The following is a 19717-nucleotide window of genomic DNA, read 5'->3' as shown; positions in this document are numbered from 1 at the left end:
TTCTTCTATGAATAACACAATGACAAAGAAATCCTAATTGATGGTCAACCATGAAGTTTTGGTAAGATTTCTCATCATCTTTAAACCATCTTCATATTGCATAAGCCTCAGAAGTGTTCTGTGCACTAAGAGGGGAAAAAAAGCTAAAAATTTAACTAAGCTTGCATCAAATACAGTTCTTTTCCCCTCCTTGTGGGAGTAAATCCCATCTGCAAAGCTCCCACCCAGTTTCAAGCATTTCTGCACAAACAACTGCAGTAGTATAAACAGTACGTCATGAGACCAGCTTCCTGTTGTGCCAAACCACGTTTAGAAGAAGTCATTTTAAGCAGTTGCCAATTATCTTTTTATTTTGTGTGTCTGTGCAGCACTGAATTATCAAGACAACTATGTTCCAAATGCAAATTTAAGAATTTTAATATTGAAGCCTTTCTACTCAGTCTTTGGAAGCTCAGGAACCAAACTGCCATTTTCAAGAAGATTTGCCCAAACAAACAACAGAAAAAAAGTCAGACCAAGTTTTTAATTCCTCTCTGCCTTGTACAACTTTTAGAAGACATAAAGAAGTTTTTAGTTTTTATGTATCTCTACGGCTAAGTTATATAAACACAGCTTTCTCTCTTAAAATCTTAAAGGCATACAAAAGACTTATTTAACAGCATAGACTTTCTCCTTTTACTGAACTACACTGATGCAGCAGCACTGTGAAGCCTGCAGTTCCAAACTGCAGTGATTCTTTAATACTCACATAAATATGGACATAAAGCTACAAATACACTCTGATGACTTGTAACTGGCCTCATTGGAATACGGAGTATTTTGTCTATTTGAACAGGTACTTTTGCAAAGGTGACGCTTCCAATAGGAAATTCTAATTAACAGAAGAGTTTGAGGAAAGAAAGTTTTAAAAAACACTCATTGCAGTAGAAGTTACTGAAGTAATACACCTAAAAAATCAATACTAAAACTAAACATTCACTCAGTTTTCTTTGAAGCTTAACTACCTTGTGAGGAAACATTAGAACTCCACTTATTTTGAACTTCCTTTCTGCAGTTATGCATTTCATTTCTACCTAGTAACCTAAGAAATAACTTTAGTGATATAAGTGTAACAGCAGCATTTATAATTCAATACTCCTTAGATTATTAGTAATTCAGATGTTGTATTACTAAACACATTACTCAGATTCATACAAGCAAAAAAAAGGTTTTTTTTTACCTCAGTAAAACTAAGTAAACTGGATACAAAATGTACTCGTGTGTTTTAACAAAGACAACTTCTAGTTTCTTAATTCTACAAGACAGAAATATGTTTTGGGGATTTTTAACATTGAATCAGAGTTTCAGGACACTATCCTTGTCAGAAAGGTACACCTCCCATGCTCAGCCTATACTAAAACACTCTTTTTACAGGCTCAAAAATTCTGATAATTGATGTACCTTCAAAGGAGCTAAATGTAACTTACCTCTGGCCCAACGAACAGGGTAAAGATGTTTCCACAGACATCCAGTTTTAGCCAACTGTGACCATTCAGTGCTTACTTGACTACATTGACATAACTCTTGTGGGTTAAGGTAACTGAAAATGGTCACCATTACTTCAGGAGGGAGATTAGTAATATTTGTAGTGTGCCCTGTTACTTCGGTTTCTGAAATACAGAAAGCGTGTGTTAAGTGAAGCACAGCCTCACATCTTTAATAACAGTAGTGGAGCTCATATTTTGACTAGAACAATGAAAAAATGTGTCAGAAAAAAAATTAGCAGCTGTTAAAGATAGGTATTGGTTTGGCTTCAAAAAGCTTTCACTGTAACAACACCTTGAACAACAACAATAAACCAGCTCAGCTTTCTGTTTGCCACTTTCTCATCTGGCTCATTCATTCATTCAAAAAAAAAAAGTGAATTAATGCTACTCAACCACAGAAAGATGAAAGCCATACCTGCTATAAATGAAATGCTTTAAGAAAAATGCCTTCTGTTGCAGATGGTATCTGTACCTGGTCTGCCACATTCCCAGGAAACAGTACTAGCACGCAGAACCTACCAGCTGGGACCACTCTTGCTGGAAGCGTTCAGCCTCTTGACAGGACACAGAAAAGTTCACGCTCAACTCTTTGCACCTGTCTTCAATTTTACTTCTAGCTTTAGCTGCTAGCATTGATAGTTTTAACTTCTGAATGATGAGCCATTCAGGCTGTAAAGTAATACTAAGTACTAGATGAGAGACTAAAATTTGACCACTGTAAGACAGCAGTAGGAACTATTTCCAACACCTCTCCCTGATCCCCATACTACAAAGAGAGCTGCAAACTATATGAAATAACAAATTCAGAGCTTTGGTTAGTGAGGCTTTTGGCTGTGTTAAGAGATTTTAAATGTTGTGTTTCAGAACAATTTCTTTGAGTAGAAGATTTCTAAAGGAGTTTACAGGAGTCCTTTGAAACAGCAGGCTTTACTAATAGTGGGGGTTTACTTCTTAAGTGCCTAGAACTTCTACAGAGAGCGAAGCATCAGATGTTTTTTTTCTTGCAAAGAAGCTTCAAAAGTGAGCATAATGTAAACTTAACCACGTGATAAGTTATGGCTACTTCAAAAAATGTAATTAAATACAGTTTCACCTGATAAATCAATGAATTTATTTGTACAACTATTATGTTGCCATATGAATTACAGAGAATTTTGCAGGAAAATGCAGTTAAGCTTGCACAGGACTGCAAGTTATGTTACTTTCTTCTCTTCTAAAAATTAATGCAAGACACATATTCTCTTCTCCTGATGTCTAAAACACAACAATTCAAGAACTACTACTGTCCCAAAACTGCTATTCCAGCTATATTTAACAGCAAGTAATTCCACAAAGCTACATCTGTCACATTCATCTGTAAAGACTCAAGAGTATTCACAGAATGGACCATGATCTTTTCTGAAGGCTTCACCTGGAGGGCAGAAAATGACCAGTTGAGTAGTTCAGAGAAGTCAAGTTTCATCAAAAAAATCTGATTACAGAGTAATTCATCAAGTTTTTGTAATGAGAGCAGCCCATCTTATCAACATCACAAACTCAGCCCATGAGAGCTCGCTCTACGTATCAGACTCACACCAGCATTACACTTTTGTTACATTAACTCCCCTTCCTTGGGGCATCAATTCCTTTTTGTTAAGAGTGAAAACTGTCAAGACTGACAACTTAGGCTGATTCAGCAGTCATAAAACAAGTCTGAAAAGTCTACTTTAGTAGTTATCCTTTTATTCTAAGTTTCAACAGAAAAGGTAGCTAGAGATAAATGCAAATAAATATCCACTTTCAGAACACACATTTCATCGGACCGATTCACATAATGGACAGGTTCATTCCCTTGCATTACTCCATACTCACAGGTCCTTTCTCATTCCTGAGCAACTCAGGAAAGTTAGGCAGTGGAGCTGGGAAGGTGAATGTTTTTAGTTTGAAATACTGTCACCTGGATAACTATTCTGTGTTATTAAAACACCAACCCAAAAAGCTTGCAAAGCTGTCCTAAAAACCAAGAATGAAATGCAGAGTCTGCAAACAGAAAATATATTTCAATGGAAGTGTGAAATTAGAAGGTAAATTACATTTTCCATCTGTTTATTGTATCAAATATTAACATGGGAGGGAAGTGAGAAGAATGTTGAGAATAAACAGTGAAGTACTATCTACCTTACAACTTCCCAAGATGCCCATATCAAACAATAAAGTTTCTGAGATTTCAAAACTAGTTTGCAGATATGGCCATTTTATAGAAACTACTCTGTCTGCCTGTACATAACTTCAGGTAGCTCACTGGTGTGGCTTTTTAGATAAAAACTGCAGTTTGAAAGTTATTTTAATTAGATACTTCACCTTGATCAGCCTTCTCATCCACAGAATACTTAAAGACCTTCTGAAGCTCTTCTGCTTGATTCCACTTACTGAAACCTCTGAATTCTTCAGCCTCTTTCTGTGAGCAGTGCTGTGCAATTACTTTCTTCTTAATCTTTCAGCTCTTCATAAGTAAGTATTCCATCAACATTGGCTGAAAAACCTAACACAAAAGAAAAAGAGAAAAATATCTGATGCTGACAGAAATAGTCAATAATGCTACACAGACCTACCAACACAGAATTTCCTACCTCAAATTCTCTCAAAGTGAAACACGTCATACATTAAGTGAACCTTAGGTGAAGGAACCTTCCTTAAGTGAAGGACAGGACCATGGAAGTTTTAAATTCTAACCTCTGGCTTTCTAACAGAACATAGTATCAGGCAAGCTGTTTTAATTGTTTGCCCCACCAGAAGATTAAAGTTGTTTAACCTACGTAACTTATCAAGGTACTCACACGGAAGGCAACGTAGCAAGGAAGAAAAAACATGAGAAAAGACTTCCCATGGACAGACTTCAGAAGATGCTTCCCAGTTTTTGGATACCCATAAATCATCAGACTGGCAGTACTAGTCTATGTTTCAAATAGGTCAGCAGCTGTATGGGAGTGTCAGTTTGAGTCATGAAGTACTGGTTCACAGGACCTCTCTTTCTCATTTAGGTTTTGCTACATATCCATTCTACTACTTGCTGGAAACAAATCCCAGCCCCAATGGACTTCTGTTACCAGTTTTTTCAAGAATTAGAATTTCATCATAAACGTCCTATATACTCCGTTTCAGAAGGTGCCACTCTCCAGTCAGAGAACTGAACAATGACATCATAGTCCTGAATGCAAACTAGCATAGCAATAAAAAGAGAACTGAAAAAACAATGAACCTCTAAGCCATTTGTCCCTATTCAGTCATTCCAAACCCCACAGAATCTCCATCACATTTGAAGAAAATCTTTACCTACCTCCTCTTCCTCTTTCATATGAGGAAGGAAATCCCTGGTAAAGGCTTCCAATCTCTCCTTCAGCTGTTTCGCATAGTTTAGCTGTTCATATTCATTCTGAGAAGAAAGCAAAGACTTAATGGTTACCCATCTCATCCAGTCATCCAAGGATTGAACAGTCCAATAAAGCAGTGGCTCAAAGGAAAGCTCATTATGCCCTTCCCATGCATGCACCAGGTCTGCTCTATTTCATGGTAAGAACATGTTTGCTTAATTACACTGACACTCTGCACTGGCCTGGTAACAGGCAGGGCAAAGAACTCCCTGCCTGCCTGAGTCCAGTTTATTTTCTTAGCAGATATTAATTCATTTGTCTAATTCCATTTTTACTTTGGAGCAAAGAGTGAAATCTGCCAATATACAATCTCACACAAAGTTCATAGTGGCAGACTAATTTAAGTATTTCGATGGTTTGTATATAAAGCGTTCTAGGATGCAACAGTTCTACTTCATCTTTTAACTGAATACACTTTATTTTAGTTACTCTAAAATTCTAACTTCCAAATTATAATCAGAATTTACAGTCAGCAACGGTACAGATGTAATGCTGTACAGATTTTTACCTTGGAAATTGATAAAACTCTTAAATAAAGACGTAACTGACTTTTAAATGCTCAAGTTATGTCCAACCTCATGTATCAATTTTGTTAGCTTATTCTCTGAGTCACTAAAAAGAAGCTGCTTCTGAGATCTGCCCAGTAATTGCAACATACTGAAGTTCCTCCTAATTCTTACTGTAAATCTTGTTTTTCTTTCCAAACTTTTACAACATCAAGAAACCCTGACTATGACAGAGACAAGCTTAAGCCATCAGTTTAAATTAAACTAATCACTCCCTAAAAATAACATAACTAAAGTTAATGTATCTAAAGAGAGCTAAAGGAATCTGGTTTTTCCCACTTAAGAAACCAAGTAATAGAATAACACTATCAGAGAAGGTGTAACACAAAGCCAAGTGTTAAATTCCCTCTTTTCTTTATTTCCTGATTGGTTAATGGACACAAGATAAAAATTAAGGTTCATTATGCATAGGGAAAAAAATGTATGTAAGGTTCCCAGTTCACAACAAGGCTTAGACAGTAAAATGAAGTCAATTAACTGCATAATTAGTATTTTTCTTACTGAAAATCTGAACCACACATACTAGAAACATAATGTGGGATGTCAAATGACTGCTGGAGAATATAGCTCTTAGGGGGCAGGAAGGGGGAGTTGAGTTGGGTACCCCAGAGAAAGACATGGAAGAAATTCAAGAATTCTACTGGAGAAGAGCTTAAGAGGTAAGCTGCTGTCAAAAAAGCCAGCTGGAGAAATCATTAGAGTTCTCTGACAACTGCATCATTAACAGGACTGCTGAGCTACAGATTACTGAAGGAGTATGAGTCACAGAATAAAACAATACTTCTTTTTTTGTAAGTCTCAGAATCATCTCCATTTGTGACAATAGAATGCTGTGCTTCACAAAAGAAGATCCTCAAGGTTTCCTAACAAATTAATAAAACCCCATTATTTCTATAGCCAAAAATTTCTGACCAGTTAGCAAAACATATATTTGAATTTGAATTTATATTTGAAACTTCCACGCTAGCTCTCCAAAACACCTTTAATTATACAGTGAAGACTGTCACAAAACACATCTCTGAAAAGCATTTTTAATATAAATTTAGTAACTGTGGTGAATGGCAAAAGAATTTGTTTCAGACTAGAAAGTATCAAAAAAACCCCAAAGTTTCTTCTTCCTCAATTTATTAATTGAGAGAGAATATGAAGAAGAGTCAAAGCAAACTAATATATAATCACAGCGTGTTTTTCTCATGTCACAAATCTCTCACAGTCTACTTACCTTTACGTTCTTTAACCCTTTCTCAAAAAGGCTAAGCATCTCTGAGAGCTTGTTGTCGGAGTGCACATTGTACACTGTCCGGCTACGCTGCTGAAGCAAACCAATGATACACTCATTTTCAATCTGCTCATGCATTTTAAATTCCTTGAATGTGGCATAAAGAGATTGCAGCAGGGCCCGAAAATCATTGTTGTTGGAGAAGTTGGTCTTGGAAAGCTAGGGAAAGAAAAGTTCATAAAAAAGAATGAAAATCATGTCAAACTCAAGTTAAATAATTAGAATAGGTATCAGCTCCAAGGGATTCATTGCTCCCCTTACTTATAAAAGGTAAAGACCTTCAGTTTTTAACATAACATGAAACTGTAAAATCAAAGTTGTGTTTAAGCAACATAAACCAAATCTTGTGAAACACTGAGGTAAACAAATGTAGAAAGATTTCCTGACAGAAGTCAATGCAATCCCCCCAGCCCAGCAGATTCCTGACAGGCTTAGACCCTTTCCTCCACATTTTTCCATACCAAAAGCCATTAACATAGACACCTGAGCCCATCCTTAGGGATATATTATCCACAAGGAATATCGAGTCCTACCAATGAATACAAACTACATTAGCTGTTGGTGGAGGTTTCCAGTGGAGCAAAACCCAACAAATCAAGACTGATCAAAATTCTATGTAACACAATAGTGCCATTTTTACATGCGTACAGTCACCATCAGCAACAATACATTTTAAAACTGCATTTTCCTTCAGTGAATGTAGAAATCCATTCTTATACTTTATTCCATGTACAGCTTCAAGAAGCATAGTCTACAGCAGTATACAAGACCAAGCATTCTAAAAGTAGACTTCAACTCAGAAAATAAGCTTCTGCAATATTTAGAAGTGGCTCAGCTACAAAGACTCTGGAATTTATGGGTTTTACAAGAAATGGGAATTTGAGATATACATATTCATACAAAATACTTACAACAAAAACAAATACAAATTGAGATACGCAAAACTTTTTTTCATTAAAATCCCCAAATGCACGTACTCATTGTGACATTGCATCACCACTTCCTGGCAGCCACCAGCAAAATGCAACTGAAACACGCTGGACACCTGCCAAATCCTTATGCAACTCCAGGTCAGCAGTGCATGCTGTACATTACATGCTGTACACTACATGCTGTACATATGAGTAAAATGACCCTCACTATGGAAAGACAAAGTTACTGAGCCCCAGAAAGAAGAGAAAACACAGCAAGGTTTAAGAGGGCTTTTTGCTTTGGTTTTCTTGGTTTTTTTTTTTTTTTCCAATATGCTTTAGACCAACTACTGACAGAAGTCAGAAAAAACTGATGTCTGTAACACACTCTTAGCATCTGAAGCATATCTTGTTACATATCCCTAATGGGGAAAGATCATGCCTTCAAAGGCCATTTCAATCCCACGCTACGCCCAGAGAATGCAGCACTACGAACAGTGGTACTACATGAAACTGAGGGCTTGACTTTTCACACTGAAAAGCAGAAGCCTGAGCAAGCACAGGGGATTGGCACAGAAGCAACTCCTCAGGACAGCCTCCTGACCCCCCAGCACCTGAGCCACATCTCAATAACTAACTGTGGTTTTTCAGGTGGCAATTCCTTTGATTAAGGACAGTGTTGATACAGTTCATTCTACCCATAAGATCCAAAGAGACTGGAGACAGTACCCAAAGACCCTTCCCCTCCAAGTATTCCACATGCTCCCAAATGCTTAGCATTTTGATTGACTTAAAAATGTAATGCTGAAGTGAATAACAAGAAGGTTACACAAACCTACTGTATTCTGCTGTTGGCTTTAAAAACAAATCATGAAGTTGGTTCTGATAAAAAACTAGCATCTTCTCATCGTCTTGACTCAAAGCCTTTTCAAGACACAAAATGTTCAGTTGAATCCACCTATGTCATCCACAAATCTGGAACAATTAAATAATCTCTTTGTGCATACTATTTAAGAATGTCCATTAGAAATGGATTGTTATAGAAGCCACTGTAACATGAAGCACTTGTATATTCACCTCTGCTACTGAGGCTTACAACAGATTAGGACCTATAGAGAGGATACTGAAGTTTAGTAACTACAGTTGAATCAGAAATCACTGTATTCAAAAGGTCAGCCAAAGCTGAGAACAACTGGCTTTTCAGAGGACAGGTAGCCTAGCAACAAAGTCACTCGGTCAGACCGGTAATTTCATTACCAGGATTGATGAAGTCTCATGATGGGGGACCAAGACTATTAACAGACAGCAGCTACTCCATTCTGAGGTCCAGTTTTCACCAACAACGACAAGGAAAACTCATCCAAGAGTTTAGTAGTGCAAAATAAAAACCACACGCACCCAAATTCAAAGAGAGAATACAAGGGAGGAAATGGACTCTACTATGGAATTCGTTGACATGAAAAAATATAAAGCACAGTGCATGTGAGAACCCTGAACAGGCTTAAAATACACTACACTAAATCACAGCCAGCAGTGTTCAAGAAACTTCAGAGTTTTCTGGGCTGCTGAAGACATTACATTTAATCAGCTGTACTTACAGAACAACTGGTTTCGTGTTTGGAATGCAAATTTTAATTGAGGAGCAGTACCACAAGAGCACAGTTTTAGTAGCTCCTGAAATTCAGGAATTATTCATAATCCAAACAGCCTGAGCAACTATCCAAACAACAGTCAGTCGTCCTTGTATTGCAAAGTCTGTTTGAAACACTTCAGAGACTTAGAGCTGATGCAGGCATCGTCTAGAAGTAGCCAGGAGCTTTAATTTCAGTATGAACTTTATTTACTAAACCTTTATTAAAGAAAATAAATGATGCAATTAAAGCATAGCCATACTCAAAAATCTTTGTAGCTCAGACAAGTACATACCAGTTTTAGGTGAGTGTCCAACTTACTGGACTATAAAAGCCATTAACACAGTCAAGATGAATGTACAGACTTGTAGCGAACACCTTTCTTACTGAAAAACTGTTTAATTTTTGTGCTTTAAGAACAAGATATCAATACTGGCAATATTAACAGCAACTGCTCTTTAGACAGTGCTTCATGTTCACAACACTCAACTGAAATAACTCTACATTCAACTCTTGCATCTCCCTCCTGTCTTTAATGTTTTCATTAAAAAAATGAAACTTCTCTGTCTGATCAAGACAGAGACATTTCTATCCACAATGTGAGAATAAATAAGGAAGCTCAAAACTGCTAATTAAATCACCAAACAAAACACAGTATTTAACTTGGTTTCTGGAAGTGTTTTATACATGTGCCAATATGGAAAAATGTCTTCTCAGAAGGAGGAAATTAATTTTCCGGTAATGTTAGTTTACAGTGAGCAAACTGAAACAGTTTTTTTCCTACTAACTATGCCAAAAATCATTTAAGGAGTGAAAAAATGTTTGTTTCTTCCATCCAAGCATACTAGGAACCGACGAGGAGAAAGTAGCAAAGAGGAATAAAGAAAAAGTACACTGCTCTTATCAGACTAGGACAGCAGTAAGCGAACTCTAAGCTGCATGCTAACATTCCCTGTTACAAGCATCTCTATTCCCAACTACAAGTGGAAAACTACAAAAATAGGAGGAATGAGACGAGGAGTGGAAAAAAATTTTTTCCACTCCCTACACATTTCACAAATTTAAAATGGAATAATTTCTCAAGGTTAAAAAGATTAATGTGGCCACAAGTTCACAAACCACCTAATTTCAAATGAAGGTTTTCCCTATCAACACCTGAATTCTGAACAACCATTAACCTTAAAAATCAGTCTGGAATCTAAAAAAAAACTGAAGACATTTTTTTCTTCCTGGTCTTCTTGATCAATTGTTGTTCTTTTTCAAGCGTCATACCAAGATACATTTTTGACAGGTCATTTCTCTATATTCTGTTTTCCAGTATAACTACATTAAGACTTATAAAATCACCTGATAGCCAAAGGATAGAAATAAAAGACATAATTTCCTGGTAATCAATGTAGACTAGACATTTACTACTAGTTAATTCAGCAGATTTAAAACTAATTTAAAACACAGTAAAGTATTTTTCATTATGGAGCTGGTAGACCATTCTGATTAAAAGAAAAAAGATACAGGATAAATATCAGGAAAGTTTTTCACCCACAAGGTGGCTGGGAACTGGAAAAGGCTCCACAAGGAAGTGGTCACAACACCAAACCTGATAGCGTTCAGAAGCTTTTGGACAACGCTCTCAGTGTGACTCTTGGGGTTGGGATTCTTGCACAAGGGCAGGAATTGGAACCAATGATCCTGAGAGGTCCCTTCCAACTCAGAATATTCTATGATCCTATTCTACAATTTTATGAAAAAAAACCCCTGATTTTTAGAATAGACTAGCAGCGGGGTAAGAAAGGAGCAGGCATTACTAGTCAGCTGTATCCTTCCACTGTTACACTGCTGGGTATTAGCACTCTGCATATGCAGTAGCACTAAAATTTAAAGGACAAATCTGGACTCTGCAGAGGTATTTAGCTCCATTTCAGGCACAAGAAAATGGAGGAACAAAACCTAACAAGGTGTGCCTGTGTCAACAGCAAGAGCATGTGGTTTCATGTTATATTTAATCCGCTGGAAATGAGGGCGTGGCTGTGGAGGAGGAAACACACGGAAGGAGCAGCCCTGCCTCTAACTGTACAGTTCTGCCGCTCCTCTGGAATATGCACTAGCCAGCACACAGCTGCAAGATGAACCCACCTGGTGTACTAATCCAGGGAGGAGTCTGCCTTTTACTGGGTTCATTTTCACACTGGTTGGAGCACTAGTTACACCCAGTTACAAGCCATGCCTTCCTTAGCAATCCCCAAGAATTCAGTGATATTGTCCCCAAGGAAGAACACGGGTGCTGAGGTAGAGATGACTGTCCTCAGTGTCACCTCTCCTTGGTGAACGAGGTGAACTAGGAGAATTAGCTAAATTGCTTCACACTCCCTTGTTTATGTATGAAGCCTTAAAACAGAGGAGAAACCAGTTTTCTACCCTGGGCACTTTTCTTGGCAATGGGTCAACCCAAAATAATAGCAATTAGTTAAGCAGGAAGGACAGAATGTGGACTCAACAAGAAATCCAAAGCTTTCAAATGCCCTTCTTTCTGTTGTTGTCTCCTCAAAGCAACCCCGCCCTCTGTGTAATCTTCTAGTTGTTTTGCAGCATCACTGAAGTCTTGAAATAGCTTTTCAGAAACCAAACTAATCAAACAAAAAAAACACAACAAACAAAAAAGCCCACAAACCAAAACCAACCAACAGACATTATACAGGATTCAGGCAGACAAAATTACAAAATTATTTTGTTTTCAAAGAACACTGGCAAAAAACAAAGTTAAAGCTCATTCAAATTTCAAAGGCTAAGATCAAGCTGATAAATGCCAAGCATAAGGGAACAGTGAAAAAGCTCTTGTATTTCCATTTGTGTCTTCCATATCTGTGTCTTGTACTACATCCACAGTCAATTTTGTCTAATGAACACCTATAGATCAGGTTTTGAATCACAAACAGCATTTCACAATGAGACATGAATAACAACATGGGACTAACTCAATCAAGATTTCAGTGATGCAATTGCTACAAGCATCAGATCCCCTTGGGGTCACAGTAGAAAGCACAGCTCAAGATGTACTGATAAAATCACTAAGCCTCCTTCACCATGTGATTTCCACAGGTAGAAGCTTACCAAGGCTGGAAGAACAAAGGCTGTCACAGGTCTGTTGAGAAGAATCAAAAAGAATAAAAAAATTTAAAACCATTAAAAAGCTACTAAATATATGAGCTATGAGGGCCTTGAATGAAAGCATGATGAACACTTCCAACTATGCTGTTATTTATCTATCAGTGTCACACTATTCTACATGCCATGGAAGACTTCTTTCCTGTCTTATACCCTCAAGGATACAGGTTCCTACTAAGACCTGGTCTTCTGGCCTTCTGTGAGGTTCTACCTGAAATGCCAGGAGTGAAACCTCCCACTGCAGTAACTCACAAAACAGAACCACAGCAAAAATGTCTCTGCACCTCAGCATCAGTCTCACTACAAGTTCCTAACACAAAGGTGGGCACTGGAAAATTCTCAACTCCAGCATAATCCATCCTGGGCACTAACTGCAAAAGCAAAAAGCCAAGTCTCAAGAATTACAACTCCCAGTACTTAATCAGTTAAAGTGTAATCTAGGATAGCCACAGAAAACCTGCACTAACACTGATACACAGTAATTACAGGTCCTGGACTTTTGAAGACATCAGTTTCTTTCTTTCTTTCTTTTTTTTTTTTTTTTAACATAGAATGTGAGAGAAAATTGTTACTTAAAGCAGAGAAGGACAAATGGGTGTTGCTGCTGCTTCCCAGAGCAGACTGGGAGAAAGGATGAAAGATCAGAGCAGTTTGTGAAAGGTGAACAGAAAACTTTTTCATACAATGAAAGGGCAAAAAGCTAATAAGCAACTACTTGGGAGAAAAACTGCTACTACGTCTGGCAGGCAAAAAAAGATATAAAAGCATCTGGTAAGTAAGAAAAAAATAGGTGTTTTGATAGACAAAATTAAAGAAATTATGAGAAAGGAGCAACAAGCGCTAAAATTGTCCTGAAAAAGAGTGAAATTGCTATGCAGCTCTGAAAAACCTCAAGAAAACCCCAAACACATTTTATCACTTTTGTTCCTCGTTTCAGACCTCATATGGCAATCAAAACACACTTATTTTAAAATGTAGATATTTGAAACACACTGTCACTTTCAAATTCCTTTTCAAAATATTCTTCCTCAGGAAAAAAAAAAAATTCAAAGCTGCCACTTCCCAGAAGGCAAAAAGTTACTGAACTATTCAGCACCTCCCAGCTAAGATGAAAAGATAACTGGTACAGCCCCTGATGAAACAGACATAGACAACATACTGCTTGCCTATCTCTGGATGTTAATGAGCAGATTTAATTTCCTTCTATCAACCAAGGAATTTCCTTCCATCTTTTGCCTCCAGTGACAGCATAGCCCACCTAAGTTTGCTATCTAGGACTAAACATCTCTCGATGTTTAGCTAATGAAAATAGCTCTTTCATCCTAAACACAGGTGAAGGCAGGTGTTCATGCTACAGAAATTAACTGGGAATAACCAAAATCTATGAATTTCTGAATCAACACACACCTATTTGAAGCAACACTGGAAAACGAATGGCAATGTACTGAAATATCGAAAAGGGATTTCAAAAGGAGAACAAAGGTTTACCAACACCTTTTTATTAGAAACACAGATACACTTATCTTATTGGAACAGACATTTTCTGTTCTCAAGAGCATCAAGGGAAAAACATTTCACTTTGAAACGGTTAAGTTCTAAGTTAATAATTAGTTCAGTTTTTCAGATTTCAGTCCCCCTAGCTGCCACAAAAAGTATGATGTCAATGCAGTCATATAATGCCCTGTCCAGTGTTTTGCAATGCCAAAACAACTTCATTCAGAGTATTTTTCACTCCTAGACAGCTCATCATACTACAGATAATTAGAAAATTACAAACTTAACATATGAAAACAACATTTTCTTCAGCAGAAGCAAAAGCTAAGTACAGGCAAGTTGAAAGAACAGCATTTACACTCCAAATACGGAGGACAGAGAACACAGATTATACGAGAAGTGATACTTTAAGTCAACTATTTAACAGGAAAGGCAGATGACAACATAAAAAACTAATGTGTTCTTTGCTTCAAGTCTGCATGAAAGAATTAATTAGGAAAAATATTTATGGCAGTTAATTTTTAGCAAACAGTCAGACTAGCGTAGACTAGAAAAGAATACTAGTTAAATATTTATGCAAGTTCAATGCATTCAAGTCACCAGAATATGACGAAATGATCCAAATTTCCAGGAAAAACTAGCCAAAGCAATTACTGAACCATGAGAAATAACTGCAGAGAAAGATGAGATCACAGGAGACTGAAGTCAGGCAAACAAAAGAAGGACCTTAGATGTTTTTGCTCAAACACCAAAAGGTTTCACAATAAAGCTGAGCTATGAAAGCAGCTGTTCCCTCCTGCCATGGCTCATCCTGTTCCCTCCCATACTGACAACCTGGTTCTGGAGCTTGTTTGACCTCTTAGTGAGCCAGATTTACTGAATCACCTTTCGCTTCAGTTCCCTGGATGAACTAGCTGCTCATCAAGGGGCCAGACGAGCACAAAAGACATCATCAGCAATTAACCCTTCCAGCAGCAGCCAGTAATTACATCCACTCAGTCACAGTTTGAAGTCTCACACTAGTTTTGAGAGGCAGACAGAAAGACATGAGAACAAGCAATCAAACACTGATATCTTCATTACAGCATTTAAGAATGCCATCATTTTTCCTATTCCTAAAGCGCCCTACACTTGCTAGGTTTAGGAATTCTCCAACACAAAGATGTGAAAACGTGCTTTGTAATTCCACAAGCGAGCAGGAAGTCTGAAATCTCATACTGTAAAACCGGGTGTTTCTAGGGAAGGCCTAGCCAGAATTTTATCACAGTCTGTACACAGACCAGAGTCTGCTACTTGAGTAGTCCCAATCTTGAAGCTGTAAGAACTAACAACTGGCCAGCACAGATCTGTTGAGAAAAAAAATCTAGCTTCCTTTTGATAAGATAATCAAACTTCTTAAAAGGAAAATGATACATGTTACATACAGATCATGACTTCTCTAAGGTTTTTGGCATCGTTTTGCCTTACAGCGAAGTAACTGATTTCCCTGCAGGAAATCGCAGGGTAGATCAAGTACTCGCAAACAGTGCTCTCAAGTCCAAGCTACCAGTCTCCAGCCAAACCAAAATGGGATTTTCATTATCAGCTGAAATCTACGTTGCTTCATGTGTGACAGATACTTTCAGACACTAGGAAAGCTGGCATTACACAAGTGGCACATTCTCGAGTGCAGAAAACACAAGGCCATAATGCACCAACAGAAACTGCCTCACTGGACATCAGCATGCTGACTTGGACGAGTGCATACTGCTCCAGACCCAATAGGAGTCTAACGACAAAAATTAAAAGGAATTTGAGCATCGGTCCTCAGAGAAGCATGGGATTAGAGAAGCACAACGCAAGCGTGCTGCTGTTAAAAAAAGAACTGCAGAACAACGAATCTGCTCTACTCGACACCAGCACCGTCCCGTTCTGCACAAGATTTCAGGAAAGCACAGACATAATCAGGCTGAGGTTTCACAGTAGCTTCAGTCAATTTAGTTGCTGGCTGTCACAGTCCCACTCCCTGCCTCCCACTGGCTTCAGTACCGATTTGACCGGCGCTTGCTGGCAGCACTACATCAACAGAAAACCAACCCTCCTTCAGAAAAAAAAAAATGTTTTCTGCCAGTCTGGAGCCTTTGTGAGTCACCTCAAGCACTGATGGGAGCCAGAGAGGCAAGCAGTTAACAGCAGCAGTCACATAGCTTAAACTGTTAGAGAATGGCAGCTTAGCTCTGACAAAAGCAACAAGTACACTGAGGTACAGCAAGCGTGACCCATGTGATGAAGAAGAATGAATCCGTTTGCTTAAGCCACAGAACAGATAACTAGATGGAGGACGTGGCTACAACTGCAAACCAGCACAAGATCTTTCTGAAAACGAGTAACAGTTCACTAGAGATGGGAAAACAGAATCTGCTCTATTTGTGGCAAAGATGACGTCAGGCATTAGGACAAGCATTTCAGTTTATAAAGACTGTCTGCTGTAGCACTGCACTACCTACAGGGGGGACTTCCTCAGAGCACTTAATGAATTTTCTTATCATCAGAATAAGAGACAGTTTTGATAACAGTGTGGATTTCCTTATAAAATACTCTAATTACTTTTATTATCCAAGTCCAGGGCAGTGTACACAACACAGGTAAAAATGCCATTTAAGAATGCAGCAAAGGTACAGTGAAATCTTTGCAAGCAACAGCTAAAAAAGTCATAACTTTCCTAAAGCATCAAACAGCTTAAATGTCCAAGTTACTGTTCTATCTCAGATGCAGTCCTGGAAGAACAAAATAAACTCTGTATCTCTGTCCTAAAGGAGTATATAAGCGCCCATGTACTTAATCCACCAGAAACATAACTAACTGTTCTCCTGAGAAGCAAAGCATGGATGAGCCCATTTCACCCTTACTAACATTTGGTGGAATTTACTAAATTCAGACACTAGCAGCAACTACATTACAGTCTACAGGGAACCCGATGAACACAGGTAACATATAATTCACAAAAGTAAGGAACCCTCAAGGTCAAACTAAACTCATAAGAGCATGGCTTTGGAGATTATAATTGCCATACAAGCAGAACTACAGACTTATCTAATTGCAGCATCGCAATCCTACAAAAGGAAATTCAAAAACAATCTGGAAGCTTTTCTGGCAAAGCTGTCATTATAAAAGTCACAGGCAAAGCCCAGAGTCCAAGTTCTGAAACAGGATTAAAGGATGCAAAATTAAACACGTTTGAAAAAAGTGCCATTACTTCATGCTTGCACTTATTTAAAGGAAAAAGGAAGCAAGCAAATTCCTGTCTAAAAAGTGTTAGAAAATGAAAGGTTATGAACATTACAAACTGGATAGTATTAACCAAATTTTGCAATACTTAGGAAAACTGGTAATTGCTCCCCAGGAAGTTTTATGGCATGGTAAATTTGGTCAAAACTTTGTGGGAGGCTCAATAAAAGTAACAAAAATGCCTCTCTAGGAACAAAACCCAAACGACTACAAGATCTGGAGGTTTAAATGAAACTTGTTCTGCTCCTGTAAACAATAAGCTGAAACGGCTACCAGGAGTCAGTGGAGGTGTTTGTTTCCATTCAAATAAAATTCACTCTGTTACAATATTACAAATTTTTCTGCCTCCGCAGATTACACTGATGGCAAATGTAGTCTCAGGTAAAAGGCGAAGTGAAAGAAACTACACAAGGTTTCCCCTTCTCCTCCTGCCAGACCCTGTGCTCACCCTGTCCAGTTAGCAAATCCTGCAAAAAAGAGCTGTAGGTTTTCTTTAGCCTGTTAGCAAACGGAAGAAGATGCACACGAAAGGATCTGGTGAATCCCAGAGCAGTGCAAGGTGGCTTGTGGAAATCGGGAAGGAAGCATGAACTCCCCCACGCTGCTGGCAGCAGTAAGTTATTATAACTGCCTTCATATAACTTCACCCTTCCTTTGAATGCCTGTAGCCAATGTGGTTCTGCAAACAGCCATTTATGCCCGGAGATGGGAGGCACACAACTTCTTGCAGTAGGAGTGCTGCCTGTGAAGTTTGCCCAAAACCTTCCCACAACACTCAAAGCTTGCTGCAGGGAAGTTTGCCTTTCAGGTGACACACCAGCCTTGATTACTTAACCACCCTGATGCAAGAATAAAAATTACTTTGGTCCACGAGCAAAATTACATGTATGCAAAATAAAAGAGCGTGCCCCGGGTAGGTTAACGCCACTCAGCAGCCGAACGCTGCGCACAGACCGCAGGCAGGGTCCGCGGCAGCCCGTGCGCGGGCAGCGCGCCCCGCAGCCTGCCCGGCTGACTGACAACGCGGCCGGGGCGCTGCCCGCGCACGGAGCGCCAGGCCCGCGGGCGGCTCTGCGCTCCCTGCGCGCCACCGCCGCCCCTCCGCGCCGGCCGGAGCGGGACACGGCGCCCGCGCGGCCCGCAGGGCAGCGAGGGCAGCCCCAGCCCTGCGCGGCCGGGGAGCGGCACCGGCAGCCCGGGAGGGGCTCGGGAGCCCCGCGGCAGCGCAGGGCAGAAGTTACCGCGGCGGGGCCGGAGCGCTGACAGCTGCGCGCTCCCCAGATCCTCCCTCCCGCCCCGGGGCAGCGGCGCGGGGGCCGCCCCGGCCCGCTACCTTGTCGCAGTAGAGCCCCACGAGCTGCTTCATGCGCCAGTGCGGGGCGGAGAACACGTCCACCTCCTCGGGAAGGGCCATGTTCTCCCCATGGAGCCGCGCCGCTCCCGGCGGCGCGAGCATCCGCACCGCGCGTGCGCCCGCCCCGCGTGACCGCGCCCGCCGCCCCGCGCCTGCGCAGTTGGGTGCGCCCATTCCCCGGGGGAGCGGCGGCGGCGCCGTGCCTGTCCTGGCCCGGGCGGATAATGCCGGGGAATTCCCGCTTGGGACGCGCTCCCGCTCGGCGTCACTGCCTTAGGGCCGTTCAAGCCAACTGCAGTACTGCAGGATTGAGATCGAATGCCTTGGCAACGCCAAGGTGGCTGCTTGTGGATGTAAAAAACATTCACAGAGTCAGTGAGCTTGGAAAAGGTCACGGAGTCGAACCTCTGACCGAACACCTTATCTACTAGACCATGGCCTAGTGCCACGTCCAGTCTTCCCTTGAACACCTCCACGGCTGATGACTCCGCCACGTCCCTGGGCAGCCCATTCCAATGTCTAATCACCCTTCCTCTGACGCAATTCGTCCTAATGTTCAACCTATGCCTTCCTTGGAGCAGTGTAAGACTCTTGTCATATTGCTATTTTCTTGGGAGAAACAACCGACGCCCACCTGGCAACAGCTTCCTCCCAGGTGTTAGTAGGGAGCAGTAAGGTACCCCTTGAGTCTTTTGCAGGCTAAATACCCCCAGCTCCCTCAGCTGCTCCTCACAGGGCTTGTGTTCTTCTCTGGACATGCTCCAGCCTCTCAGTGTCCTTCCTGAATGGAGGGGCACAGAACTGGACACAGGATCTGCGGTGTGACCTCACCAAGAAGGCTCCTAAGAAAGCTGGTTGTACATGCTGCAGCAGGGACTCTGCACCCAACCTTATGTAGCATTTGTGCCAAATAAGTTAAGTGTGTTTGTTTAACATCCGAGCCAAATGGACTAGAAACACCTGCCTGTCATACTGATCTGCTTGTGCAACATTTCCAAGTAAACTGGAACACTTGGCCAAATTGAGATTACGCATCGATTTTACAAAAGCTGTAACTGTCAGCCAACAAGTAGTGTAGTGAACCTGTTGACCAGCATGGCAATGTTCAGTAAATGTC

The 19717-nt window shown here is 40.1% G+C and overlaps 1 protein-coding gene across 1 annotated transcript; it reads right to left on the bottom strand.

Moving 5' to 3' along the window:
- Positions 1-1392: 1392 nt before the first annotated feature.
- Positions 1393-18670, bottom strand: LOC136374738 (F-box/LRR-repeat protein 5-like). The gene is given in 5 exon segments (XM_066340130.1): positions 1393-1649; positions 3867-4047; positions 4843-4938; positions 6725-6940; positions 18580-18670. Coding segments are annotated over 5 exon segments (816 nt in total). The 5' UTR covers positions 18661-18670; the 3' UTR covers positions 1393-1407.
- Positions 18671-19717: the final 1047 nt, after the last annotated feature.

This window comes from Sylvia atricapilla, unplaced genomic scaffold, assembly GCF_009819655.1.
Source record: "Sylvia atricapilla isolate bSylAtr1 unplaced genomic scaffold, bSylAtr1.pri scaffold_114_arrow_ctg1, whole genome shotgun sequence".
Lineage (NCBI taxonomy): Eukaryota > Metazoa > Chordata > Aves > Passeriformes > Sylviidae > Sylvia > Sylvia atricapilla.
This window is presented reverse-complemented; position numbering and strand designations above follow the sequence as displayed.